The sequence below is a fragment of the Dipodomys spectabilis genome, unplaced genomic scaffold (assembly GCF_019054845.1).
Source record: "Dipodomys spectabilis isolate Male_0828 unplaced genomic scaffold, ASM1905484v1 ptg000096l, whole genome shotgun sequence".
NCBI classification, from domain to species: Eukaryota; Metazoa; Chordata; class Mammalia; order Rodentia; family Heteromyidae; genus Dipodomys; species Dipodomys spectabilis.
This window is the reverse complement of record NW_024870773.1, coordinates 17,480,658-17,508,621: the sequence shown is the minus strand read 5'-3', so window position 1 is coordinate 17,508,621 and position 27,964 is coordinate 17,480,658. Positions and strand designations below refer to the sequence as shown.

At 42.8% G+C, this 27,964-nt stretch overlaps 1 protein-coding gene across 5 annotated transcripts in view; it reads left to right on the top strand.

The window, feature by feature from the left end:
* The window catches only part of Camk1d (calcium/calmodulin dependent protein kinase ID), a 326,503-nt gene that overhangs the window by 248,086 nt on the left and 50,453 nt on the right, over positions 1-27,964 (top strand). For all 5 annotated transcript variants that reach the window (XM_042685946.1, XM_042685947.1, XM_042685949.1 and 2 more), the window contains exon 4: positions 27,525-27,663. In XM_042685946.1, coding sequence (XP_042541880.1) covers positions 27,525-27,663 — 139 coding nt within the window. The remainder of the gene's footprint in view (positions 1-27,524; positions 27,664-27,964) is intronic.

The following is a 27,964-nucleotide window of genomic DNA, read 5'->3' as shown; positions in this document are numbered from 1 at the left end:
CGTAGAGCCAGGCAGGCTGAGTGGGAAGAGCTGGTGAGGGACAGGAGAGGGCTTCGAGCCAGAGTAGACTGGCCCTATGAGGATGTGTTTGCTTGTGTTGAGCTCTGCGCGAGCTCCTGTCTCGCATTTCCTTCAAACTTCAGCTGAGCAGCCTGCAGTGCTCATGGGTGCTTTCCAGTGACTGGATTCTTTCTGGTAAGCTTGAAGAGGGTCTGTGTTCTGTGTCCAGGTTGGCACAGGACGTGGCAAAGACTGATCAAGGACCTCAGGAAGCGGATGGGCAGGAGTGGATGTAGTCTGGGCTGCACTGGGAGAGTGTCAGACTTGGATTTCTTGTATTCAGGAGGCTGGAAGTGCAAGGTCCAGGTGCTGGCAGGTTCTGTGCCAGGTGATGCGCATTTTTGAGCTTGTAGTTGTGATTGTCTCACGGAGTCTTCACCTGGCTGAAGGGGTGCTGCGCCTCTCCGGGGCCTCTTTATTTAGGGTGCAAATCCCTCTCATGGGACTCCACCCTGGCCACCTAATTACTTCACAAGGCCTCCACTTGGGAATGCCATCGCTACGGGGGATGGGCTTCAGCCTATGCCTTAGAGACATAAACATTTCATATTCCACGGGACACTTTCACATGACCCCAGCGAGGACTGCAGGGAGCACAGCTCGTAACATTATCTCACAGTGACTATGGAAATACATCCTCAGCCCCCTTGTGCGATGGAGAAAATGAGGAGTACTTAGCCAAGTACTTGGCACTGGATACCCATTGGCAAGAAAAAGAGAAAAATGGCTTACCCTACCCCCAGCACACCAAGGGAGTTAGACCAGGGATCTCAAAGGCCTTAACATTTAAACCTAAGGAAGCTGTCAGATCAAATCTTATTGTGGTTTGGATAGGAAGCTCATGTTTCAAAGGCTTGGGTCTCCAGCCTGTGGTGTTTGTGAGAGGTGGTTGGATCAGGACTGACCCAGTTGATGGATTCAGAATCTGAGGCCTTATTGGAAGATGGCAGGGACCAGAGGTAGGGCCTAAGAGGAAGTAGGCCATTGGGGCATTAAGCTCAATAATAGGACGCTTTCTTCTTGGACAAAAGGACATGCAAATAGTAACTTTAAAGAGAGAGCAAAATGCAATACTGTATGTCAATCTGATCATGGCTCTTAAGGTTTTTAAATGACTGCTTAAGCAGTATAGTTAGTAATTAGCTAACCTTTCACGGCTTCAGTAGTCCTCAGTACTAACAAGATCAATGAATATTATTTTTTTTAACATTTCTCTTCTCTCTTCTCTCATTTTGGAATGCAGCTGGTAAAAGGGATGTATCAAGATGTGTCTATACCTCTGGTCCTGAGAAAGGGGGGGGGATATAGTGGATCCCCCAAACCAGTCATGTTTTTCTAGCCAATCATGCATTACTAGATACTTGTTTTGATTAGATAGAATATTTCTTTTTGTAGGAATGTTCTTATGTTCCATGTCAACACATTTTCATATTTTCTGCAGACTTTTAGTATCGGAGAACTACCCAGAACAGTTTTGGGTATGTAGGGTGTCGTTTCTTTCAGTCATTGGCCATAACAAAATGAAAATCTTGGTATCAGATGCTACATATGTTTAAAATTAATGCTTCCCCACCAAGAGTGCTTTTAAGTTATTTTAAAATTAAAACTCAATGTTTGCATAATAGATTTATGGCAGCACTTAAAGTTTTCAAAGTAAAAATAAATACTAATTTTTCTACTCTTCCCACACATTATAAACACATGGGAAGGAATTCTTATGTTAGAGTCTTTCAGTGTTTCATCTTTATGCACATGCTATATGCTCTTATCCAGCTAATAGTTCATCAGGCATTTTCCTTAGGTTATAAACTAGAATTGATATTTTAGCCAGACACTGGTGGCTCATGCCTGTAATCTTACTCTACTCAAGAGGTTGAGATCTGAGTATCAAGATTTGAAGCCAGCCTGGGCAGACAAATCCAAGTGACTCTTATCTCTAATGAGCCAGCAAAAAGCCAGAAGTGGAGGAGTTACTCAAGTGGTAGAGTGACATCCTTGATTTTAAAAAAATGTGAGTGTGAGGCCTTGAGTTCAAGTTCCAATACCAGCACATGCACACACACACACACACACACACACACACACACACACACACACACATACAAATTGACAACATTTTAATGATACAAATAAAATACTATGTTAAATAGAAAGCAGACTTAACCCAGTGTTGACTTTACTTAGAAATAGTTCAGTATGATTTACCTTTGTGCATCATTCCACAACCAGACCATGTGACAATTGCTTTGTCATTATTCTTATACCTGCTCCATGTGGTGCAACACTTCGCTAACCAATGACTACTTTTCATTCCATTTTTACACTACTTCTATGGTGGACCATTGAGGAAACTGAGCAACTAGGGTTTGGCTTTTGGTGTGACTATATTTCTGCCTGTACTGACACTTAGGGCAAGTGTTTTTTTCCAGAAAGATCTAACTGAGATCCCATTCCCCCAAATGAGATATTTTAACCACTCCACATTCTTAAGAAGGGAGAAATAGAATAGCTCCCAGGCTAGGACATTCCAAGACAGTGCCAGTTGATGGTGCCTACATGGGTATTTGTGCTGATCCTAAAACTGGTTATGGGCTGTACAAGCATTTGGATTGGGTGATGACTTCAGGCCATTAGCAGAGCCCTGTCTGAGGAGAATTATTTTACTGTGGGGCTGAGATAACCTGCAATTGGGACTTGGCCTCAGAAGCAGGCTTCATATCACCCATGCTGGGGACTCCACACTGTGAAATATCATGTGTTAGAAGAAGTGGTCCAGAATTGCACTGTCTATGTGGTCATGAGAAGAGCCAGAGAATTCACTTCAAGAAGCAGGAAAAAAAAAAAAAGGTGGCTCAGTGGTAGAGCGCTTGCCTTGGATACATGAGGCCCTGGGTTCAATTCCTCAGCCCCACATCAACAGAAAAAAACAGAAGCGGCACTATGGCTCAAGTGGTAGAGCGCTAGTCTTGAGCAGAAGAGCTGAGGGACAGCGCCCAGACCGAGTACAGGCCTCACGACCAGAAAAAAAAAAAAAAGAAGAAGCAGTAGAAGAGTTGAGTCTCCTGCTAGGGACAGCAGCTGCAGTGCAAGAAGCAGATGGCTTTGTCTGGTATTCTGCAAACTGCACTAGCTCACCCACCCACAAGCCTTTGCACTCTGCCCTCCACCAAATCCTCTGACTTCCATGCAGATGATGTTTGGCTCTGGTTTGTGCATGCATCTGTGTGTGTGTGTGTGTGTGTGTGTGTGTGTGTGTGTGTGTGTGTGTGTGTGTGTGTGTGTGTGTGTGTAGTTCTTTGAATCAATCATGGTTCACATGGTTTGATGGTTCCTGAATTTAACATGGCTTCTTGGCCAAAGAATTGAAATGGGATATTTTATTATAACATCCCAAACCATACCTATCTATTAAATAGACAGTCACTGTATGCGTATCCATTCTAAAATACTCAAACATTTTGACAGGACAGAAATCTGAAGCAGCTCCAGGATTTGGAGCCCTTTGCTGAGTGAAGTCTAGACCTCTGTGACGCCGCCCCTATTGGTTTGTGTAAATGAGAGTTGCCAGCCTCTTGACTCAGTTGTATCTGCCTTTCAATAGAAATATTTTAGAGCCTATTTCTTTCCTGAGCTACATTTTCCCTACCATTATTAAATATGCTTTATCTTTTTGTGTTGTCTGCAGCCTTTCAAGCTGTACAGTAGGGCCTAAGAAGTAGTTCTGAAGTTGGATGTGGTAGTGCATACCTGTAATCCCAGGTATTCAGGAGGGGGAGGCAGGAAGAAGCAGTCCCAGGAAAACATACAAAACCCTATCTGTAAAAAGGAAAAAAAAAAACAGAACAGAACAGAACAAGATGGCTGAGGGTGTAATTCAACAGAAGAGCACTTGCTTAGCAAGCTCAAAGTCCTGAGTTCAATCCCCAGTCCTGCCAGGGGGAGAAAGAACAATGGAAGTGGTTCTCTGTTGATGGATGTAGGGTTAGGATATGCTTCTTCCCACACCTACTGAGTGCTGGCCGCAAAACATGCATTCAGTAAGCTTTGGTCAAATCAGTAGAGGCTGTATGGACCCTGTCTGTGAAATGGAGATGAGCCCCCAAGCATCGCTGCACTTCAGGTTCTTTAGAATAACATTTTATGCTAACAGTGATGGCTGGCATTTGTCAGGTCCTGGCCCTGTGGTTTGTTTTTCTTATTTGTGATCTTATGGAGTCTTCCAAATGACCTTGAAGTGGAGGAGAGGTATTATGCCCATTTGCCAGATGTGAGTCCTAGAAAAGGAAGTATCTGAATTGAGCTCAAGGAACAAGAAGTGGACGAGCATCTTGAGCCCTGCCTGCAGCGTGCCAACCAAGTGAGGGCTGGGGCAGAGGCCTGACTCCCTGGCAGGGCCTTGTCACTCCCCCCGCCCCTCCCCCCCCCCCCCCCCCCCCCCCCGCCACGTGGCTGCAGTCCTTTCCCTGAGATGTCTGATTCTGGTCCCACTACAGTTTCAACACACAATGGGCTGAAATGAGGGGCTAGTAACCTCTAAAACCAAGAATTGTGGCACCATTGCATCTGTGGGTTTTTTTTTTTTCAAGTTTATCAAAGGAAAAAATTTCATCATAAGTATTAAAAAGTTACCAGCTATGATATGTAGCAACTTTCTAGAAAACCAAAGAAAGTAGCTCTTAGTTCTCTGTAACTCTTTTCACATGATCAGAAAATTGACATAAAAAAATACAGTTAAATAAAAATATACTAGGTGCTACAAATAGCCTTCATTTCTGAAATTCAAATTATTGTCATGTCTTCTTGTCAAAAAAAAAGAATTTCTCCTGTCACAGGAAAAGCAACTTTATATTATACAGGATATATCTGTTTTTTTTTTTTAAAGAAATAAACTAAGACCTGGTAAGGTATACCTGCAATACCAGCTACTCAAGAGCTAGAGATAGGAGGATTTTAATTTGAGGCCAGCCTGGGTAAAAACAAGAACCTATCTCAAAAATCAAAGCCAGGCATGGTGGCACCTGTCTGAAATCCCAGCTATGCAAGAGGTGGAGGTAGGAGGATCGTGGTTCGAGGCAGGTCCAGAGGGATGGAGGGAAGAATGGAAAGGGCTAGAGGCATGGCTCAAGTGATAGAGCACCTGTCTAGCGAGCACGAGGCCCTGAGTTCAAAACTCAGTAATGCCAACAGTGCCCCTCTCCAACTTCTACATCCTCCTGGGCTGGCAGCATGCTGGGACTGCAGGGCGTGGATAAGCCGACTTTGATTGAAATTCCACTGTAGGCGTCTTGACGTGTTTCACAGGACGATCGCGCTGCCAGTGGAGGCTGACACTTGGCCCTGGCTAAGATCAGATGTGGAGGGCAGCCAGATCTGCAGCCAGCCCTGAAACTCGATCCCTTTCCAGCCAGAGATTTCTATCAAGGCACCAAATGCCAGCATGTCCATGGACCCACTGTGCTGCAGGCTGCCCGCAAGAGGGAAGGCCCGGCACCCTCTCCTCCTTTCCCCTCTGGAACAGCCCCGCTTTGTTCTCTGGCCCTTCTGCCACCAGCCTCTCCTCTGTGTCCCCAAGGAGGGGAACCAGGAGAACCTGTCCGCAAGTGGTCTTGACCAAGGGCCTCAGGTCTGAGTTGTATTTCTTCAAAGATCCGGTAAAGATAGCAACTCACTTTGTTGATTTCTTTTTTTTTTTCTTTTAGTAAATCATTTTAATTGCCTTGATTATTCCTTTATATTGATTTTCTTTTGGATTTATAATACAGCAACGTACAAATTATTCTAAACTCCTTTGTGTGTGTTAATTATCTTTAAGTAGTTGTACAGACGAGGTGCCGTTTAACAAAGCAGTTATGAATACAGTATCTCTCATTCAGTGTTACCCTTCAACATTCTCACCCATCCCACCTCTTCCCTCACTTTTCTCAGTTTTTTAGGTTATGTATTGTTTTTTTTATATTCTTAAGCACTGTATTTTTTTAGAAGCACAAGGCAACTTACATCATTGTAACTTTTCTGGTGCTTCCTAAATAAGGATTTGTATTTGACCATTTGGAAAAGATTTCAATATAAACCCCACCAAAAGAAGGCATGAAAAACAAAGATGAAAATCACTTTCCTCTGCTTATGTGTGCTGTTTCGCGTTTGCATTGGAGCTGCATGATCTGATTGCAAATGTACTCTCCTCTTCCCCAAACATCTCTGTCCTCTTGACTTGCTTCTCCTGGCAAATCATCCACTGTCCACCTGGCTGCCCATGGCACAGCAGCCTGGCTTTGGTGTTCAGGAGGCTGTTGGTTGCGAGTGACAGAAAACAGACTCTGGCTGGGTAAATGAGCATCTGCCTTAGGAGCAGACAGCTGTAGGCCTGATGGTGCTGCTCCTTCTCTCTCCCTGCACCCTACATCTCTGACTCATGTTTTGTCTGCTCCCTTGGAGCAGCTCATCCAGGTCATGGCCCAGGAGAACAGAGCATCCATTGGCCAGCACCTGCAGGTGTGGGTGCAGAGGACTTGTACTTCCTACACACACACACACACACACACACACACACACACACGTACGCACGCACGCACGCACACACACACACACACACACACACACATGGAACATTCTGCCTACTCTCTTCCTTTCCTCCCCCACATCTCAACAGCACCCGAGTCTGACAACTCTTCCCCTATCCAGAGCTCTTCTTTCTTGTCCTCCCTCTTCCTCCTGCTGTGGGCTGGTTTTTACTCATCTTTCTGATGGTCTGGGCAGCAGCCTCCTGACCCAGTCCATGCCTCTCCTCCCCTCCCTCCCCCACTTTCAGTATAGCCCTCACACCACAACGACCATCCTAAAACAGAAACCCAAAGGTGGAGTGTTGCCTCCCCAAAAAAGTGGGAAGAATGAACCAGTGAAGGAAAATATGGACAGATGGAACTATAGAAACAAAACAGCACATCTGTTCACAACAAAGAGCAGGAAATACAGGTAGAAGGCAAATATTTAACTATAAAAAGTATTGCAAAGTCACAAAAGACTTAAGCATCAATATCCTTTTCATATTAAGAAGAAGATATTAGAATGAGAAGCTATTTTAACCTGTAACAACTAGTCAACAAGGAATGTAAGGAGTTACATAGATGAATTCAAAATAGGGGACATGCTTAAATTACTTAAATTCACTATTAAAGGCAAATTGTGATGTGTCTATATGTTTGTGTGTGTGCATGCACTGTGGCCTATAAACTATATAGAGATTAAAATAAAACTAATACTGACAGGGATAGAAAGAGCCAGACATTCTCTGTTAGACTTTGATAGGTGTGGGCCTACTTTCTTCTCTTTTAGATTTTGTGCACTACTATAATTCTTTCCTGGAAAAGTATAATCCAAAAATGTAGGCAAAGATAGGACACCAAGTTGTTCTGTTCCTTTTTTCCCCTCTAGTCCTGGGACTTGAACTCAGGGCCTAAGTATTGTCCCTTAGCTTTTTCACTCAAGGGTAGCATTCTACCATTCTACCACTTGTCCACTTCTGGTTTTATTTGATGGTTAATTGGAGATAAAAATCTCAGGGACTTAACCTACTTGGGATGGCTTTGAACTACAATCCTCACATCTTAGCCTCTTGAGTAGCTAGGTATGAGCCACTAATGCCTAGCAGTGTTCCTTATCATTTGTAACAAAAGTACACTGTTAAAATGATTTATAGTCAAAATATTGTGCAAATACCAACATTACTTTATGAAGTATCAGTGAATGTTGGGAAAGAGTTGTAATTTAACCTAACTTGAAAAGATCAACACACACACAAACACACAAATATACACATATTTTTTTTTATCTCTGTATAAAGAAAAAAATCTTGAGATTTTGCTGGACTGGGTTAAATTTGGGTTCTAGACTGAGATTTGCTATTTGCAATCAGAAAGGTTTAAAGACTTGTAAAAACTGTAAGGAAATCTTGCAGATTTTACTCCTCTCAGCTTCTTACCAGCTAAACTGTAGCCTGCTTAGTCAACTCTTAAAATAATGCCAATCATAACTACCTAGGAGAACCAAATACAATATGCACAGTTGTACAAATAATTTTGAAAAGTGAAGGATTTGTGACACTAATGGGTTGGAAGGTGGCATTTAGGACCAATACGCTTCCTAATATATAAAATGATTGTGTAGTAGCTAGATTGGTAACTTCGGCCTCCCATGCTACCGCTATGTCTTCCTGTTATTAGGGGTGTAATTTTTTTCTTCCTGCATGTCTCCTGTGCATCTTTCTACCTTTGCCTACCAGCTCCTAGACCCTTTCTCTTGTCTGCCATCTGGGCAACATCCCCTGATCTTCCTGGTTTGGGGTGGTAGGAAGATAGGGGAGGAGGCCAGACTCTGAGGCAAAATTCATAAATAGGAGAAGACCTTGTGCTCTGAGTTCTTCAGTTCTCCTCAGCATTATGACCCCCACGAATACCAAACTCTGTGTATACTCAAGTCCCTTAACTAAAATGGTTATTTTCCTATAGAGGAACATCCACCTGTAACCATTAAATCATCACCAGTATGCCTATGATCCATAAAAGACTGTAGATGCTATGTAAATCATTGTAAAGGTTAAAGAATAATGATCAAAAAGTCTGTATGTGTTCCGTGCAGGTGCCATTTACGATTCTTTTGAATACTTCCCATCTGACATTGGGATGGGAAGGTGGCCACCATCTTAACTTGCTTTGAGGAAGTCTTCTGCCAAGGGCAAGAGACAAGTTCACAGGGCGATGGGAAAAACAAATGGAGCCAGGTGAGATTAAATTTGGAGAAGCTGAGACTAAACAGGGCCCAAGTAGGTGAGCCAAGACAGTTCTGGACATACAAAAGGTAGCACAGAGATCTATTTTTTAAATATAGGACATCATCTTTCATACCAGCACTGGACACTGAGATGGACCCGCTAGAACAGAGAACCATCTGCATGACTTGGTTTGGGGAATTTAGGACAGCCCCGCATTCATCCTATGGGCCACTGAGAGTTACTAATACAATAACCAGAGATTTCTAATAAGATTTGGGATTTCTTTAAGCAAGGCAATTTCAGGTATAATTAGTGGCTCCTGGAATCCCCAAAGAAAGGGGATTTTCCAGATCTTGCTTTGCATGTAGCAGACTTGCTGTCTGGAACGCATTCTAAAATACTGTCCTATCATTGACTTGAAATAATCGAATCACTGAACTCTCATTACCCTCCCGCTTCCAGGCTTTCTAGCAGAAGGTGCAATTGTATTAAGTGTAGGAAACAAACGTACTCCAAATTCAAGTGTGTGCATAGGCTTTCTTCTGGACCTTCTGAGAGCCTTGGGTCTTTCAGTTATCTTATTGTCCATTATTTATGAGCAACAGAGGCCAAACACCATGGGAGCATGATGGCCAGCCACGTTGAGAAGAGACCTTGTCAATTCAACAAAGCACCTGAACAGGTGGCTCAGTGCATCTTTCAGTCCAGGAACCAGGATTCTGACTCCTAAGTTAAGGAGCCTGGGGTTGGGGGTGAGGGGATGGGCAGCACCCTCCTCACCCACCTTATTTCTTATTTGTCTACCTTTGAACAAATCTGGTATTGTCTACAGTCTGTGAAGCACCAGATCCTTTTTGTTTAATTTGTGGCATTTCTGTCTGCAGAACTTAGTAGCCTCCTTTTCCTCCTCCTCTTCTTCCTCCTCCTCCTCCTCCTTCTCTTTCTCTTCCTCCTCTTCCTTCTCTTTGACAATGTTGCGATATGATCTCAGGACCTGCTTATGCTTGTTAGACAGGTTGTTCTACCACTGAGCCATGCCTCTAACCCTTCCTTGTGCTGATTATCGTCGAATAGGATCTTGCATCTGGTCTAACCACATGCCTGCACCACAAGCTGCCTGTTCCAGGCTTCCTGTCATTGCTGATGACAGGTGTGCACCTCATCCAGCTTCTTTCTGTTAAGCTGGTGTCTTGTGAGTTGTTCTGCCTGCATAGTCTGGCCTCAAACCATGGTCCTTCCATTCCCAGCCTCCCAGGTAACAAGCATGTGCCACGACACCTGGCCGTACTTTGCTTACTTTGTATGGTGCATTACATTCCACATGTACAAACATAGACTATGTAATGAACTTGAGTCTGTTTCCCAAGAGCCAGCCTCTGAATCAGTGATGTAGGCGCAGGTGATCTTTCAGCGGTTGGCAGGACAGGCACGCAGGGAAGGAAGCAGAGCAGCGATGCAGCCAGAGTTGGCCTACAAAGCCATTTCAGACATTCCCCCACCAGAGCTGAGGTGGCTATTAACATGTATTTCCTGCTGGGTCACAAGTGAGGAGAGGGTGGACATTGATATCTCCAATCCCTCCACATGTACCCAGAGATCAAAGCATGCCCTCGGCCAAGCAAGCTTGTATGCTAAGAGAAATGCCTTCCAAAGGCACTCAGTTAAGAACAGTCCTCAGTCAGCCCTCCCAGCATCTGCAGTATGCCCAACAGATACTGCACCCCACATAAGCACCCCAGGACACAGCATCTACCACACTGTCCCAGCACCGGATTCTCAATTCAACTTGCTTTCTCTCTGTTCTTTACCCACTTTCCCCCTCCCGATCTCTGGCTAACTGCTTCCTTCCTCTCTTCCCCCTTCCTGCCTTTTTGGCTTTATTGCTCTCCCTCTCCAGTCTCCCCCACCTCTCTGTGTGTCCTCTCTCTTTCTGTGTCTCTCTTTGTCTCTGTGTGTCTCTGTCTCTCTCTCCTATCTCTTCTCTTTCCTCTCTCTTCTCTTCTTTCTCTTCTCTCTGTGTCTCTTTTGTGCCAGTTCTAGGGTTTGAACTCAGGGCCTGAACTTTTTTGCTCCAAGCTTAGTATTCTACCACTTGAGGCACAACTCTACTTGCAGGTTTTTGTTGGTTAATTGGAGATAAGACTTTCCTGCTCAGGCTGGCTTTGAATCTTGATCATCATAGCTTAGCCTCCTAAGTAGCTAGGATTACAGGTGTGAGATGCTGGTGCTTGGTTTTCTCTTTATTTTTTTTTAAAATAGATATCATCTTTCTATATAAATCAATCTGGACTTAAACTTGCAATTCTTCTGCCTCTACTTTCTAAGTGCTGGAATTATAGGTGTACACTACCATGCCTGCCAGTTGATTAGTCCTTATTTTTTGTTTTTGTTTTTAAAACTACTGTATCAAGATATAAATTTATATATGACTAAATTTATTCGAGTGTAGAATCCAGTGATAAGTTTTAGTAAATTTACCAAGTTACACAACCTTCTCTTTATCAAATTTTAGAATATTTTGTCACACCAGTAGCATTTTTTAAAAATCTCTCATATTTTGCAGCAAATCACATTAGTGAGGTTTCAGTGCAGTTAAGTTCTTAAGTAAAAGGGTCTATTAATAGGAATAAAATGAGGAGTGCTGTGCAAGGTAGCAGTTACTTGAGGGCACAGAAAACCTCTGGAGATGTAGCTAAAAGCTGCTGCTAAAGGAAATGCCTTTAACTCCCCTTGGTAAGTGGTTTATTCCCCAAGGCCATCTAAGAATACCACATCTGACAGAGAGCTCTGCCCGGATCATTCTACTTCATTCCCCAAGATAAGAGTGCAGGTGTGTGCAGGAGTTCAGGCAGTTGGAGAGGAAGACCTTTAAAAGGTAAAGTACAAAGTGCCAAGAAGACACCCTCCTTGCTCATGGCCAGGAAGGAGAGAAGGGACAACAGAGAAGGAGGCTGAGAAACCATCATAGAAAACCACATTAGTTAAATGGCTAAGGCGAAAATCTAAGCTGTTTCTAAGGTCGCAATGAGCGTTATATGCCTTGGTAGATGCATTTCTCATCCCAGTAATGAAACAGTGAGCACAGAAAAAAAAGAAAAGGATGGTGTAGTTGTTGTTTTTTTAAATGAGATAGATCCACACACCAATCCCTTTTATTTAAGGTATATATTTGAGTGGTTTGTAGTATGTGTACTAAGTTGTATAGCTGTCACCACTAACTCGAGAATGTTTATAACACTCAAAACTTAAGCTCTTAAAGACACTCTTCATTCCTCTTTCCCCCATCCTGAGTGAACACTATCATTTTTTTCTCTAGAAACTGCTACTCATACAAATAGAGTCATTCGATATGTGACCTTTTGTGTGTGATTTCTTCTCTACTTAGAATGTGGCTTGCTTCAGCACTGTATGCCTTTTCTGTGGCTGAACACTCATCTATGTCTGTATTGGGTGGGTATGCCGATTATTAATAGATGGATATTTGAGTTGTTTTCCATTTTTTATTTATTAAGAATAAGCTGCAAAAGTGGAGCTGTGGCTCAAGTGGTAAGGTGCCAGCCTTGATTGAAAGAAAATGAATAATGTTGCTGTGGATTACCCCTGGCAATCCTAACTCATGAGGACGTGGCGATGGGGAGAAGGACAGTTTGAGGCCAGCCAAGGCAAAACATTTGCTAGTGAATCTCCATCTCAACCAATAAAAACTGGGTATGGGGGCACATGCCTCTCATCTCAGCTACACGGGAAGCCTAAACAGGAAAATCATACCCCAGGCCATCCTAGGTATAAATACAAGGCCCTGTCCCCAAAATAACTAAAAGCAAAAAGGGATAGAGGCAGGGCTGAAGTGGTAAAGCACCTCCCTAGCAAATACCAGGCCCTAAGTTAAAGCCTTGTACCAAGAAAAAAGAAATGAATGAAAGAAAATAATAATTCTGCTAAGAACACATACAGATAGATAGATAGATAGATATGCTATTGTATGAATAGATATTTTCAGTCTGGACATACTCTTAGCAAGGTATTCACATCCACCTAAAGGAGGGCAGGTCTTTTTCCTTTCCTTGCTCACTTTTTCCCTGTCAGTCATCTCTGGGAGTGCCCTTCCAGTCACACCCAAGTGTCTCTTAATCCAATCAAGTTGACAATCACACCTAACCATTATAACCCAGTTTTCATTCATTTCCCTGAGCCAGTAGGTAAAGTTCCAATTCTTCACATCCTTTTGGCTAGTATTTCTTGCATTTTCCCCCTTGTTTGGTTTTGTTTTAAAATTCTGGTCATCCTAGTATGTATGAAGCAGAAAAGCCTTATTTTCGAAAAGACACTGGAGGCCAAAGTTAAGATGAACATAAAAAACAAAAGTCAGATTCCTTGATGTAGCTTTTCTATTCTACACCCCTAAAACTTCACTGTGTGCTCAGTGGTCTGGTTCCCTGCCATAGCTGCTGATGGCTCAGGACGTAGGATGCCCATTGGGGGTGCCTGGTAGAACAGGCAGACCTTGATCCTTTATAATGATCTACAGAGGTCATAGTCCTGTTAAGTACAGATATGCATCCATAGCAGACCTTGGAACCATTGAGGGAAAGCTTCTCTGTCATTTTTGTAAGGCTGACCTATAATACACACATAGTACAGTTGTCTAGATTGTTTAAAATGTTTTTGGCCTTGTAGAACTTACATTCTATGACGTTCATTCACACTTTAAGTATGAAGGATGAATGTGTGGGTGTTAGAAAGAAAAAAAACCCACTGGACCCTGTCAGTAAGACTGGCATTGGCCCACCCACTGTTTTGACTTGGACACACAGGCAGTGTGTTTTGTAAGCTGACTACATCCGAGGAGAGAGTTTGCTCTATTCCCAGATTGAAGCCATTTGAGCTGAGAGAGAGTCCCATTTTTTGCCTGAGCAATCTGTGATCTCTGTCTTCTGAGTAGCTAGAACTACAGGCATGAACCACCACACCTCATCATCTTATTCTAAGAGAGCACTTTAAGTGACAAATAAATTTCAGTATCTAATTCATATTTGTGCAATTACGAGGGCAGGGTTTAAGATTCTTATCTGTCAAAACATACCACTGTCATTCAACTACCATGGCTTAACTGCCATGTTCTGCACACTGATTTTGTCCGTTTGTTCCACACTGTCCACATGAAGGGGTTGGACGGTGACATTGCCAACCATACCTTGTGGGTCACTCTGTATCCATATGCTGCTCTAGATCACTGACTTGCCTTTTAGCAGATGGTTCTAAGTGGATTGATGCATATTTTTTTAATGAGGGGTTATAAAAATATAGTGAAGGCTTCTGTCATTCATATGCTTTTAGATGTGACCTTCTCCTGTAGGCAGAATCACAACACTTTTTCTATTCAGGCTCCCTGTGCCAAGCCAGTGGACTATGCAAGTGAGATATCCATTTAGTAGGTAGGCCAAGGAGTCCAGATATTCTAGAGTCTGGGGTGCCTACTCCAAACAAAAAGGCAAAAACCCAGAGTGGAAGAGGGCAAAGGGAGTTATGTTAGTAAGATCTAATGTGCCAACTTGTAGCAACCTTACGAGGTAGAGAGAGCTGAGAATGAATGAGTAAATGAATGAATGAATGAATGAGAGAGATGCAAATGGATAGAGGACTGGCGTCATGGCTTTTCTGCTACAGGAGTTAGGCTTCATAATGCTTCTGAACATGCTTTGAGGTTTTGCATGGGTCCTAAGAGCACCACACCACACGAACACCCAGCCCACTGGTTCTGCAGTTATGTGCAACTCAGCACCGTGAAGGTACCACATTAGGTCCAGTGGGCTAAATACCAAATAGGGCTGCCACGACCCTGCATTGTGGAGTCCACAGTCTTGGAGAGAAGTAGGCAGGACAGGAGGGTAAGCCTTACACGGATGGCAGTGCCAATGACCGATCATAACTGATGTGTGCTATGGAGAAATATAGAATACTAAGCGAATAGATGAGGGACTGAACCTGGTCTTGGGTCAGGAAAGGCCCTTCTGAAGTATTGATCTTCAAGATGGGGTCTTCAATGATGAGAATATCCAGGAAGCCATGAACATGTAGCTGTTGGCACATATGCTAACAGAATCTGCAACTGAGGGCTTAAGTGAGCAATAGACAGGCAATTGTTTTGTCTCTCTAGCTTTTCTTAGATCCTAAAGCTTGTGCCCTCCCATGCCCAGGCTAGAAGATGTTCAGTAGATATTCCTGTTGGCTAAGAAACAGCAGAGCAAATATAAACAGATAGAATAAACTCCAGCTAACACTGAATGTTGGAATTAAAATGCATCTTTTAGGGCTTGTCGTAAAATTGGGACCCTCTCCATCTTCAGGTTCTGAATCTCAGCGCATATGTGAAATGGCATAATTGTTCTCTATTAAGTTTGAGCAGCCACTTACCTAACATAAACCAAGATGTGCTTATAGCCTGGTACTTTCCCACCAGGCAGATGACAATCTTTATGGACTTTCAGTAACCAAATCACATTCCTAGACCCATTCCCGAGTTATCTCTTAAACTCTTCAGTTGTCACCAGTGCAGAGACTCCAAAATTGTTTGAATACTAAAAAAGCATAATAGAAAAATAATTGTGCTGCCAAGTGAAATCTTCCTAATTAGAACTAATTATGGAAGGGTCAGTGTCACAGGCTGGGAGCTAATTATGATGTTGTTTCCAATATTAGACATTCAAGAGCATCTGTTTCCCCGAAACCGATGTGGCTTGAGTTCTGCCAGAAAGTCATCCCTGCCCCCACCATTTGGGGTTAATGAGTACTTCTCTCACTAGAATATCTCAGGGAATGTGCTGTGCTGGGTCCATAGACTTCTGATTCTCACCTGCAAGTCCCCATTTCTAAAATGGTGGAAAGGTAACTACCATTGTTGGAAGTACTGAATGGTGAGAACAGTATTAAGACAGAAAAATTCACAAATTTCCATCCTAATTAAGTGCTTTGGTGTCTTAAAAAGAAAAGAAAACCTTTGTGAGGGACAGGAAGGGAAGTAGGGGCTCCCCTGTTTTGGAGAACCAGCCAACCCCTTGGCATCCTGCCCTGGTGGTAACTCCCGTCTCCTGAACACCCTTCATTAGGGCTCCCTGTGGTTCGCTCTCCTCCTATCCTGTAGAGTCATCATGGAGAAGTTAGGAGGGAATTACTCTTTTTTTTTTTTATTGTAAAGCTACTATACAGAGGGTTACAGTTACATGAGTGAGGTTATGAGTACACTTCCTCTTGAACCTTGTTACCCCCTCCATTGTTTTCCCCCTACCATCCCCTCCCTCCCTCCCTTCCCCGAGGTTCTTTTTTTTTTTTTTTTTTTTGATTGTGATTAAATGATTACATAATTTCAAAGTCACAAGTTCATTCTAACTTCCCTGGAGCAAATTGTCTACCACAGTCTGTAATATATAACAGTGTTCACATGTTATATACCATATTTGTGATCAGCAGCATGAGGATATTTAGTAGTGGTTCAACCAGATGAGCGGGAGTTCTTTGTTTCTTAAGTCCTGTTAGTTTTGTCGTATCACCTAACCTTTTGGATTTAGCATCCACTTATGAGGGAGACCATGTACCGTTTGTCTCTTCGTTCTTGGCTTACCTCGCTCAACATGATTCCTTCTAGCTCCATCCATTTCCCTGCAAATGCCATTATTTTGTCATTTCTAATGGCTGCATAATATTCCATTGTGTATAGATACCACAATTTTTGGATCCATTCATCTGTGGTGGGGCACCTAGGTTGTTTCCATATCCTAGCTATTGCGAACAGTGCTGCAATAAACATGGAGGTGCACGTGTCCTTGTATATTGGTTCCTGTTGTTCAGGGTAGATGCCTAGAAGTGGTATGACTGGGTCGTAAGGGAGGTCAATCTTTAGCTTTCTAAGGACCCTCCAGACTGCTTTCCAAAGTGGTTGTATAAGTGTACATTCCCACCAGCAGTGTAATAGGGTTCCTCTTTCTCCACATCCCCTCCAGCATTTGTCGTTGGCTGATTTGTGGATGTGGGACATTCTGACTGGGGTAAGGTGGTATCTCAGGGTTGTCTTTATTTGCATTTCCTTCACCACCAGGGATGATGAACATTTCCTCATGTGTTTCTTTGCCATTTTTATTTCTTCATTTGAGAAGTCCCTCTTTAGTTCCCTTGCCCATTTAGTAATTGGTTTGTTAGGTTTGGGAGGGATTAGTTTCTTGAGTTCCCTGTATATACAGGATGTTAACCCCTTGTCTGATATATTGCTGGTAAATATTTTTTCCCAATTAGTTGGTTGTCTTTCTAGCTTAGTTGCGATAGATTTAGCTGTGCAGAAGCTTTTTATTTTAAGGTAGTCCCATTTGTCGAGTCTCTCTCCAACTTGTTGTGACCCTGGGACTCTGTTCAGGAAGTTCCTTCCTGTGCCTATTAGTTCAAGTGTCTCTCCTACTCTGTCCTGCAGTAGTTTCAGAGATTCAGGTTTAATGTTAAGGTCTTTAATCCATTTTGAGTTGATGTTGGTGCATGGTGATAGGCTGGGGTCCACTTTTAGTTTTCTGCATGTGGCTGCCCAGTTTTCCCAGCACCAGCGGTTGAAGAGGCTGTGTTTCTTCCATTGTATGTCTTTGGCTCCTTTGTCGAATATCAGCTGGCTGTAGGCCTGTGGATTTATATCTGGATCTTCTATTCGAGTTCCATTGGTCTTCGGGTCTGTTTTTGTGCCAGTACCATGCTGTCTTTGTGATTATAGCTCTGTAGTAGAGTTTGAAGTTCGGCATGGATAGCCCTCCCATATTGTCTTTATCCCCTAGAATTGTTTTGGTTATTCTAGGTCTTTTGTTGTTCCATATAAATTTTTGGACTGTTTTCTGTATTTCAGTGATGTACGTCATTGGGATTTTAATAGGAATTGCATTGAATTTGTATATTAGTTTTGGAAGTATCACCATCTTTACTATATTAAGTCGGCCTATCCAGGAGCATGGGAGGTCTTTCCATTTCCTAGTGTCTTCTGCAATTTCTTTCTTTAACTTTTTATAGTTCTCATTAAATAGTTCTTTTACATCTTTGGTTAGGTTAATTCCTAAATATTTTATTTTTTGGGAGGTTATTGTGAATGGGGTTGCTCCCTTTATTTCCCTCTCTTCCTGTGCGTTATCAGTGTATAGGAAGGCAACTGATTTTTGTGGGTTTACTTTGTATCCTGCTATTTTGCCGAAGTGACTTATGATTTCTAAAAGTTTGGGGATGGAGTTTTTGGGATCGTGGAGGTATAGTATCATGTCGTCTGCAAAAAGGGATAGTTTCACTTCTTCTTTCCCTATGCAGATCCCTTTAATGTCTTTTTCTTGCCTTATTGCCCTGGCTAAGGGTTCTAGGACTATGTTGAAGAGGAGTGGAGACAGTGGACATCCTTGCCTTGTTCCTGATTTTAGGAGGATTGGTTGTAGCTTTTCCCCATTAAGTATAATATTGGCTATTGGTCTGTCATAAATGGCTTTTATTGTTTTTAGAAATGTTCCTTCTATTCCTATTTTCTCCAGAGCTTTTAGCATGAATGAATGTTGAATTTTATCAAAGGCCTTTTCTGCATCTGTGGCGATAATCATGTGATTCTTGACCTTGGCTCTGTTGATATGCTGGATTACATTTATTGACTTACGTATGTTAAACCATCCCTGTGTCTCTGGGATGAAGCCTACCTGATCATAGTGTATTATTTTTTTTATGTGTTTCTGGATTCTGTTAGCTAGAATCTTGTTAAGGATCTTTGCATCTGTGTTCATCAAGGAGATTGGCCTGTAATTCTCCTTTTTGGTTGGGTCTTTGCCTGGTTTGGGGATGAGTGTGATATTGGCTTCGTAGAATGAGTTTGGGATAGCTCCCTCCTTCTCTGTTTCTCTGAAGAGCTTGAGGAGTATGGGTATTAGTTCTTCTTTAAAGGTCTTATAGAATTCTGCTGTGAATCCATCTGGTCCTGGGCTTTTTTTTGTTGGAAGACTTTTGATAGCTTCCTGTATCTCATTATAGGATATTGGCTTATTTAATTGGTTAACTTCTTCTTTGCTCAGTTTGGGTAACTTGTATTTCTCTAAAAATGCATCCATTTCCGCCAGATTTTCTTCCTTTAGAGAGTATAGCTTTTGAAAGTAGTCTGTTAGAATTGTTTGGATATCTTGGGTACGTGTTGTGATGTTTCCCGTGGCATCCCTAATCCTATTAATATGGGTTTCCTCTCTTCTTTTTTTAATTAATCTTGCCAACGGGCCATCAATTTTGTTTATTTTTTCAAAGAACCAGCTTTTTGTTTGGTTTATTTTGGTTATGGTTTTCTGATTTTCTAATTGGTTAATCTCTGCTCTCAATTTGGTTATCTGGCTTCGTCTAGTAGCTTTCGGTCCCATTTTTTCTTGTTTTTCTAGCTGTTTTAGTTGCAACATGAGATTATTTACTTGGTCTGTCTCCATTCTCTTGATGTGGGCACTGAGGGCTATAAATTTGCCCCTCAGGACTGCTTTTGCTGTGTTCCACAAGTTTCTTTGTGAGGTGTTTTCATTTTCATTGAGTTGTAGGAAATGCTTTATTTCTTCTCTGATCTCTTCTGTTACCCAGGCCTTGTTAAGGAGTGTGCTGTTCAATTTCCATGTATTAGAGAAATTTCTGCGGTATGCTTTGTTATTGAGAGCTAGCTTGATTCCACTGTGGTCAGATAGGATACAGGGGATTATGTCGATCCCTTTGTATTTGCTTAAGTTCCTTGCATGAACTATGATATGGTCTATTTTGGAGAAAGTTCCATGAGCTGCTGAGAAGAATGTGTACTGTGTTGTTTTAGGGTGAAATACTCGGTAGATGTCAGTTAATTCCGCTTGAAGTATGGCCTCACTTAATTCGGTAGCTTCTTTGCCAATCCTCTGGTTGGTAGACCTGTCCTTTGGTGAGAGTGGCGTGTTAAAGTCTCCTAGGATTATCGTATTGGGATCTATTTTATTCTGTAAGTTTGAGAGCATTTGTTTAACATATCTGGGTGCACCGATATTTGGGGCATATAAGTTGATGATGGTTATATCCTCCTCTTGGATTGTTCCCTTTATTAATATGTAGTGTCCGTCCTTGTCTTTCTGTACTGATTTTAATGAAAAGTTTATTTTGTCAGATATCAGGATAGCTACACCTGCTTTCTTATTGGGGGAATTTGATTGGTAGATCCTTTTCCACCCCTTCACTCTGAGTTTGTTTGTATGTTTGGCTGAGAGGTGGGTCTCCTGAAGGCAACAGATGGATGGGTCTTGTTTTCTGATCCAGTCCTCAGTTCGTTTTCTTTTAATTGGCGAATTCAGCCCATTTATATTAAGAGAAAGTATAGAGAGATGCATTGTTGTCCCTGCCATTCCGTTTTCCTAAGTTTTTCTTCTTTCCTTTCCTCCTGTGCTTGCTCAGTTAGACTTTGAGTAATGCCTGTTTGGGGCAGGTCCCAGTTCCTGGTTGCTTTCTTCAGGTTGTGTCCCCCCTCTTAGAATTCTTTGTAATGCTGGCTTAATGTTTATGTATTCATTTAGTTTTTCTTTGCTATTAAAAGTTTTCAGTTCTCCATCGAATGTGAATGCTAGCTTTGCCGGGTATATCAGTCTGGGTTGGCAGTTATTGGCTCTCAGGGCTCGTATGGTGCTTTCCCAGGCTTTTCTTGCATTCATTGTTTGTGTGGAGAGATCTGCAGTGATTCTAATTTTTTTCCCGTTGTAGTATAGCTCCTTCTTCATTTTTGCTGCGTGCAGGATTGTTTCCTTATTATTCAGATCCATCATTGTTACTATAATGTGTCTAGAAGTGTTTCTCCTGGGATCTTGCTTGTTGGGTGTTCGATAAGCTTTTGTGATGTAGTTAAGATGGTCGTTTTTGAGGTGGGGAAAATTTTTATTGACTATCTTGTTAAATAGGTGTTGCATTCCCTTGCTCTGGAATTCCTCACCTTCGTCCACTCCGATTATGCGAAGGTTAAATTTTTTAGCATTATCTGCTTGTTCTTGAATTTCCCTTTGGTTTAATTTGAGTGATTTTTCCATATCTGTCACTTTTTGGTCCAGTTGGTGTATTCTGTCTTCTGTATCTGACACTCTACCTTCCATTTCATTCACTCTGTTGACCGTGGCTTCTATTGTGGTTTGCATGGTGGAAATGGATCCCTTTATGGATTCAATGTTGGTTCTCAGAGTACTGATCTCACCTCTCAATGAGGTGAGATCAGTATGCATTACCTCTAATTTGGCGTTTATCTCACTTCTTACTGAGGTTTGTGCAGCTTCTATTTTTGCATCCAATTTTTGTTTGATATCCTGTATATCTTTTGATAGTTCATCCTTGTGCTCTTTCAATTTCTGATCCATTTCTCGCTTTATTTCTTGAGTCATTGCCTCCAGCAACCCTTGGATGTAGTTTTTGTCTTCCATTCCTGCTTTGCTCCCACTGGGGCTCTCCCCTGCGTGGCTGCTGGCTTTTGAGGTGAGCTTGCTGTCCTGGGTAGTGGTAAACCTTGTGATTTTTCTCTGTGATTTTCGCATGGGGGTTCAGGAGACTGCTCTTCAATCTTGTTTTGGTGTGTCTGTCTTTGCTTGGTTGCTGATTCTGTATTGGTAGAGAGAGTCTGTGCCTGATCTGGATTCTGTTGGGAGCCTATTTCCAGCTGCTATTCACTTAGGATTCTCAGCTCTCTGCTGTAGCAATTCCCGCCTTTGGAAGGGTTGAGCAGCCTAGACTGCTTGTGTTTGCTCCTGCGGGTGCTCTTGGGAAGATCAGATGCTCTGGATGCACTCTCCCAAATACTGGAGTCTGCTATGGGCTCCTGATGTGTTTTTGTTTGTTTGTTTTGGGCTGGTTGTGGGCTTGAACTCTAGGTTTGGGTGCTGTCCCTCAGCTCTTCAGCTCAGGGCTGGCACCCTACCATTTGAGCCACAGCCCCACTTCTGACCCTTTTTGCTTTGTTCAGGCGCCGGTCCCCTGGCCTGGTTCCGGCCCCAGCCTGGAGCGCGCTCGTTAGGCCTGTGCTAATGTGTATACCACCTTGGTTATGCAGCCTGGAGGACACAGTTCAAATTTCTTCTACTGTTGGTAGTCTTGACCCAGGGGCACTGTTCCTGGCTTGAGCATTTAAGCTCCCTTCCAGGGGCGCTCTTGCTCTGGCCTGGCCAGCAGAGTGTGCTCCACCGGCTGGTGGAGCTCTCGAACAGTTCCCAGTTTTAGTGGGTCCTGTGGTCCGGGTGTTGGGGTAGGGAGTCTAGGTCAGGGTCTGGGGGTTCCCTCCAGCTCTGGTCTCCCTTGATGGATTCCCTGTCCCCTGATGGGTACTCACCCTGTAGGTCGTCAGTTGTTGTTGCAGTCTGTCAGTTGTTGTTGCAGTCCGAGTTCAGTTGGGGTGGTTGCGGGCTTGGTTGGGCGGCCCCCCGCCGGGTCGTTGCGATCGCGATTGGGCGGGTGGTCTGCGGACAGGTCCCTTTGTGGCGCTGCTGGTGCCGGGCGGCTTTGGCGGGATGGAGCCTCTCCGCTCCGGTGGAGAGTGATGGGTGAGGTGGGATCCTCCTGGAGACTCCCGGCTGGTAGGTTTCTCTGTTCCTGGCGATCCGCTGTTCTGCAATCCGGTACCTGGTGATCTGCAAGCAGCCCCCTGTGTCTCTGTGGCTCCGGCAGCCCCCGCGGGGCCGGCTGGCCGGCGGCTTGGCGCACTGCCGCGCGGCCAGTAAAGGTTGGGGGAGGGGTCTTCGCTCTTCTCTGTTCTGAAATTCGCCAGTAAAGGTTGGGGGAGGGGTCTTCGCTCTTCTCTGTTCTGAAATTCTTCTTTTCCTCTCTTTCTTTTTTTTGTTATTTTCCACCTCTGGTTTTTCTCTGAGTGTTCGTCTTTTTGTTGTTGTCGGTCTCTTGGGGAGATTAAACGTTGGAACTCGAACTCTCTTTTTGGTTGGAGAGAGCTGTGGCGTTTCCCTACTGCCCCGTCGCCATCTTTATCCTGTCTCGAGGGAATTACTCTTACAAGGCACCTAAAGAACACCACTCGTTCACTTGGGGATCACCCTTCATTGTCTCACTTCTCTCTTTTATACAGAAAATTAGTCTGAAAACTCAGTCCTGACTACCCTTTCTTGCACAGTCAGAATTCTCTAGAAGCCATTTGATGTGCTAATAACTCCTAGATGGCTACCCACAGCCCTTGCCTTCACCTTATCAAACACAACAGATGGTCTCTGACCTCCAGGCACTTTATCTCTCAGCAGCATTCATCAGGGTCGACCAGTTATCCCTCCTTGATTTCTATGACATTGCACTATCCTCTTTTACTTTCCATTTCTCTGACTTTTCCTTGGCTACCTCTTCCTTTCCTAAGTTTTGACATTAGACATCCCTATCTCTAACCCAGCTACTCAGTGGTAGATTGCATCTGGATTCTTGACCATCAGTGTGCTGATGCCTTGCTAATTTCATACTCTAGTTCTAACTTGTCCCTCTGAGATCAGGCTTATAACAGGTACCTGTCTGACTTCTCTGTCCAATAGAGATCTTAGATTTCCTGTGTCTTACCCAATACTCTCAATCTATGCTATCTATCCACATTGCTAATGCCATGTAGATATATACATATATATACATATATATTTAATATTCTTATAAAAATTATTTCAGGTGACTAGCCATATATTAAATGCATAATAGCTAAAAGTAACCAGTGGTTGCCATATTGGACAATACAGACAAGAGCGATTTCTATCATTGCAGGAAAGTTTGTTGTTCAGGGAAGCCCTAGAAAGTATTACTTTTCCAAATATAGTCTTTTACCAGCTTCTGTGTATTACTCAGGGTTTTCTAAAAAATGAGATATAATTGGGTGGTTAGTTGATAGATTGTGGAAGTGGAAAAAGTCCTGTGATTTGCCACCTGCAAGCTGAAGACTCAGGGAAGTTGCTGGTGTAATGTAGTCTGAAACCCAAGTCCTGGGAACCAAGGGAGCCAATGGTGTATTTATCAGTCCAAGGCAGGAAAAGACTGATATCTCAGCTTGAACAATCAGACAAATGGTAAAGGAGAAACTTCTTCCTTCCTCTATGTCTTCTTCTAATCAGGAACTCAACAGAGTATATCATCTTGATATGAATATCATCTTGGTACCCACCCACCCATTTACTAAGCCCACCAACTCAAATAATAATCTTATTTAAAAACATCTTCACAGATATCCCCAGAAATTACATTTAATCAAATAATCTGGGCAGCCCACAACCCAGTCTAATTAACACATAAAAGTAACCGTTACAGACCCCTTAATTCAAGTATCGGCACCACCATCTACCCATTCTTCAAGTCAGAAATCCAAGAGACATTTTTGGAATGCTCTCCTTCCTGTGTTTCCCCTATCAGCTTTCATCTATGAGTCTCATCTACTATGTGTCCAAAACATACTCTTCTTCTGTCTATACTATTTCTGTGCTCCATCCAACCATAGCTACCAACCTCTCTATCTGTTCCCCAGCTGATCTGTCTATTTCCATTCTTGACTCTACAACTCATCCCCAACAACCATCTATAAAAAAAATCATTTCATCTGCCTTCCAGCCAAAAATTTTCTGGTGACTTCTCATCAAACACAAAATAGATATAGAATGGTTGAACTTGAGCTTACATGAGCCTCTCTGTTTCTCAAACTTCTGGAAACATATTCCTCATTGTCTTGTCACACTCTAATCACCTAGCCTTTTTTTGTGTTCTCAAATGCCTACAGACCTGTTCTCTCCTTGAGGGTCCTAGGCCATACTCTGACTGAAATGCTCTCTCCTGATCGATACTGGCTCTTCGCTGTCATCCAGATCCCATCCACACTGTTAGCTCTGACAGCATTTCCCACCCTCTACACTTCCCCACTTATGTTCACATATTGACTGATTTTCTTTCTCTTCTTCTCTCCTGGAAAAGTCATGTGTTAGGGACTCAATATAAATAAAATATCCTTTTGGGGTCCAAAGCAGTTGAAATGATTTGTGATGAGCTTTTTTTTTTTTTGAATGTGTACAGGTGCCTTGAGTTGGACAGCATTAGCTATTTTTCTTTGAAATCTCAATCATACTAATAGTTTCTTAATACATCCTGTAATTCTTTTCTTTCCCTTAAGTAATGAAGTAGAATTTTTTTTTATCAGTTTCCACAGGCAAGTTTCCCAGACAAAATTAAAGTACCTTAAGTGATCTTTTATTCACACCCACAGTCTCAACAGGTGGACAATCCCAAGGGCTGCCAGTTAGGAGCAAAAGAGGAGACATTTCCCCGCTATCATGGAAGGTTTGTCTTATGGCTTCAGTATAGGAACAATGGTAGACTTTTCAAATGAATGCTTGATGAGATTTCTGAAAGATATAAAGTGATTTGATTTGCAGACTTAATATTTTATTTAAATTGGTACTATACATGTGTTGGGGTTTTTTCCCCTTTCAAGTTTTCTAAACATTTCCCCTGTGCCTTGGTTTCAAAGGAAACCTAATTCTTTATGAGTAATATTCAGGAAAGTAGAGGCCTGGAACCATTTGAAGTTGAAGAATGCAGAGTCTGAAATGCACTGTGCAGCCAGTGTTGGTAGGGATGATTCCACTTTTCCTGTGTTGCTGCTGTGTAGCAGTGCAGGTATTTGCATTCAATGGAACTTATCAATACCTTGTCTGTGCATAGCAGGAGTAAGAGCCCTGAGAGGGGGAAACAGAGCAGATCTATTGTGAGGAGGCACAGGACTGGACTAGATTTGGGTAGTGGAATGCTCAGAGTAGAAGATAGGGTGGTAAGAAAGGGATGAGCATTTTTGGCTAAGGTCCTCTGAGAGTTACAGAAAGAGAGGAGGTGGTTTCAGGCAGGCCAAGGATGAGAAAACTCTACCTAGAATATCAGGTGTATCATTGCTGGAAGGAGGACCAATGGGAGAGGGTTTGGAGGGTCACAAATAAAACATATTTGTCCCCTTGGCAGCTACACTGCTTTGGTTGCCACTGTCTGTTTCTAGTCATCAAACTGGCATGTAATAGGCACCCAAGAAATGCTAAGCAAATGTTGAGAAAATAATTAGATGAACACCACCAGGGTATCTAGGCACCTTTGTCCCTCAGCAGCAATCTATCTCCCATGGTACATTCTCCACTTCTGCAACATTTCAGACATTGAAACTTGTTGGGAAAGGTTCTAGAAAAATCTTGTAGCCAGTTGCCATGAAGGTATGTCTTGAGACGTTAGCTTACCTAAGGATGAATCATTCAGATGACATGGTCACCAAACAGCACTGTATTCCTGGCTGCTTCCACAGTTTGAATTGCTTTTTATGTCTCCCGAGTGTCTCCTTGTCTAGAATGTCAATTTGTTGCAGAAGTGAAACATTATCCAAGCACAATATTGCTTGGAAATAACTGGAGTTGATGGAAGAAGTCAACCACACAGGACTTTTACAGCAGCAATTGTTGTATTCTTTATTAGTTGTTTTTGTTGTTGTTGTTACAAAGCTGGTTTAAGTGGGTCCATTAGTGCACATTAATTGCCATGACTCAGAAAAATGACTCCCATCTTTGCTTGTGTATGGGCATCTGCTGCATTTTGGGCCTATCTTTTATTATTAAAGCTATAAAAGTTGCTTTTGAGGTGGTTGATGATTTTTAATATTTCAAATATGTCTCTGTTTCATGTTGTTTTTGAAAATTTTGTTTTTGTAATCATCTTCACACATCCCTGAAGCCTGCTTCTATGACTTGATTATTTGAATTTTTCTAAGAGAAGCATGAACTCTAAAATTTAAAGGTAGTTGGTTGAATTGTTTCTATTCTGAGCTGTCCATTTCCATTACTCCATTAGACTCAGGGCAGCACAAAATAACGGAGGTCAAGCTGAGGGACTCGTGAGCTCCCAGCAGGGCCTTGATCCTTGCCAACCACTTTCCACTTCTATAAATTAAAAAAAATTAAATGCAGTCTGAGATTGAACACAGATTAACATGAAATACTGTCAACAACCTCAAATCAAAGCAGTATGATAGAGTCCTCTGTCTTTTTCCTCACTTATAAATTGCAGATGGCTTTGACATTTTGTGCTTCCAAGGGTATGCACCTACTCGCTTTGAGAATGGCTGATTGGGCTGAGTGCCAGTGGCTCATGCTTGTAATCCTAGCTTCTCAGGAGGCTGAGATCTGAGGATCTCAGTTAGAAGCAGGCCTGGGCAGAAAAGTCCATGAAACTCTTATTTCTAATAAACTACCCCTGAGAAAAAAAGCTTGCAGTGTGATGCTTAGTTGGAGATAACAGTCTCACTCTCTCCTGCTTGAGCTGGGTTCAAACCACAGTCCTCAGATCTCAGCCTCATGAGTAGCTAGGATTACAGGCGTGAGCCACCAGCACCCAGCCTGGAAAGTCTTTTGACTTTACCTTGTCACAGCAGCATATGGTGCAAAGTCAGGGTCCTGGTTTTGCTTTGTTTTTTAATCACTTTTATTTTACTTGGTATATTTCTGCTGCCCTAATATAGGGCACTTTCTAGAACAAACTCTAAACCTAAAACACAGGTTCCTTTTCTTAATTTGTTTTCAAAATAAAGTTAGTATCTTTATCACATGGAGAGCTCTTATTGATGACTTTGCCTGTATTCAACAGTTCCTCCCACACCTCTAATTGGTTCTTTGCATTTGTATGTGTTGAACAGTGTATCCGGTGGAGAGCTATTCGATCGGATAGTGGAGAAGGGATTTTACACCGAGAAAGACGCGAGCACTCTGATCCGGCAGGTCTTGGATGCCGTGTACTATCTCCACAGGATGGGCATCGTCCACAGGGATCTCAAGGTGAGGCCGTTGCCTAGCAACATCCTCCAACCGCCCTACACCACCCCACACACCAGCCCAAGCTGGCTACATACTCATGATCTTCCTGCCTCAGCCTCCTAAGTGCTGGGATTACCAGACAGTCATCTTTCCTAAGGCGTTGTCATAGCCACCATCACCAACGAGCACCAGAAGATCTGGCCCTTCTCAGTGATCCTTTAGCTTCCCATACCCTCCTCCTGGGGTGAGTAGCTAACCAGGAACAGATAGCCCATGACCTTGAGAAACAGTGAAAAGCAGCACAAGCACAAGTCTATGCAGG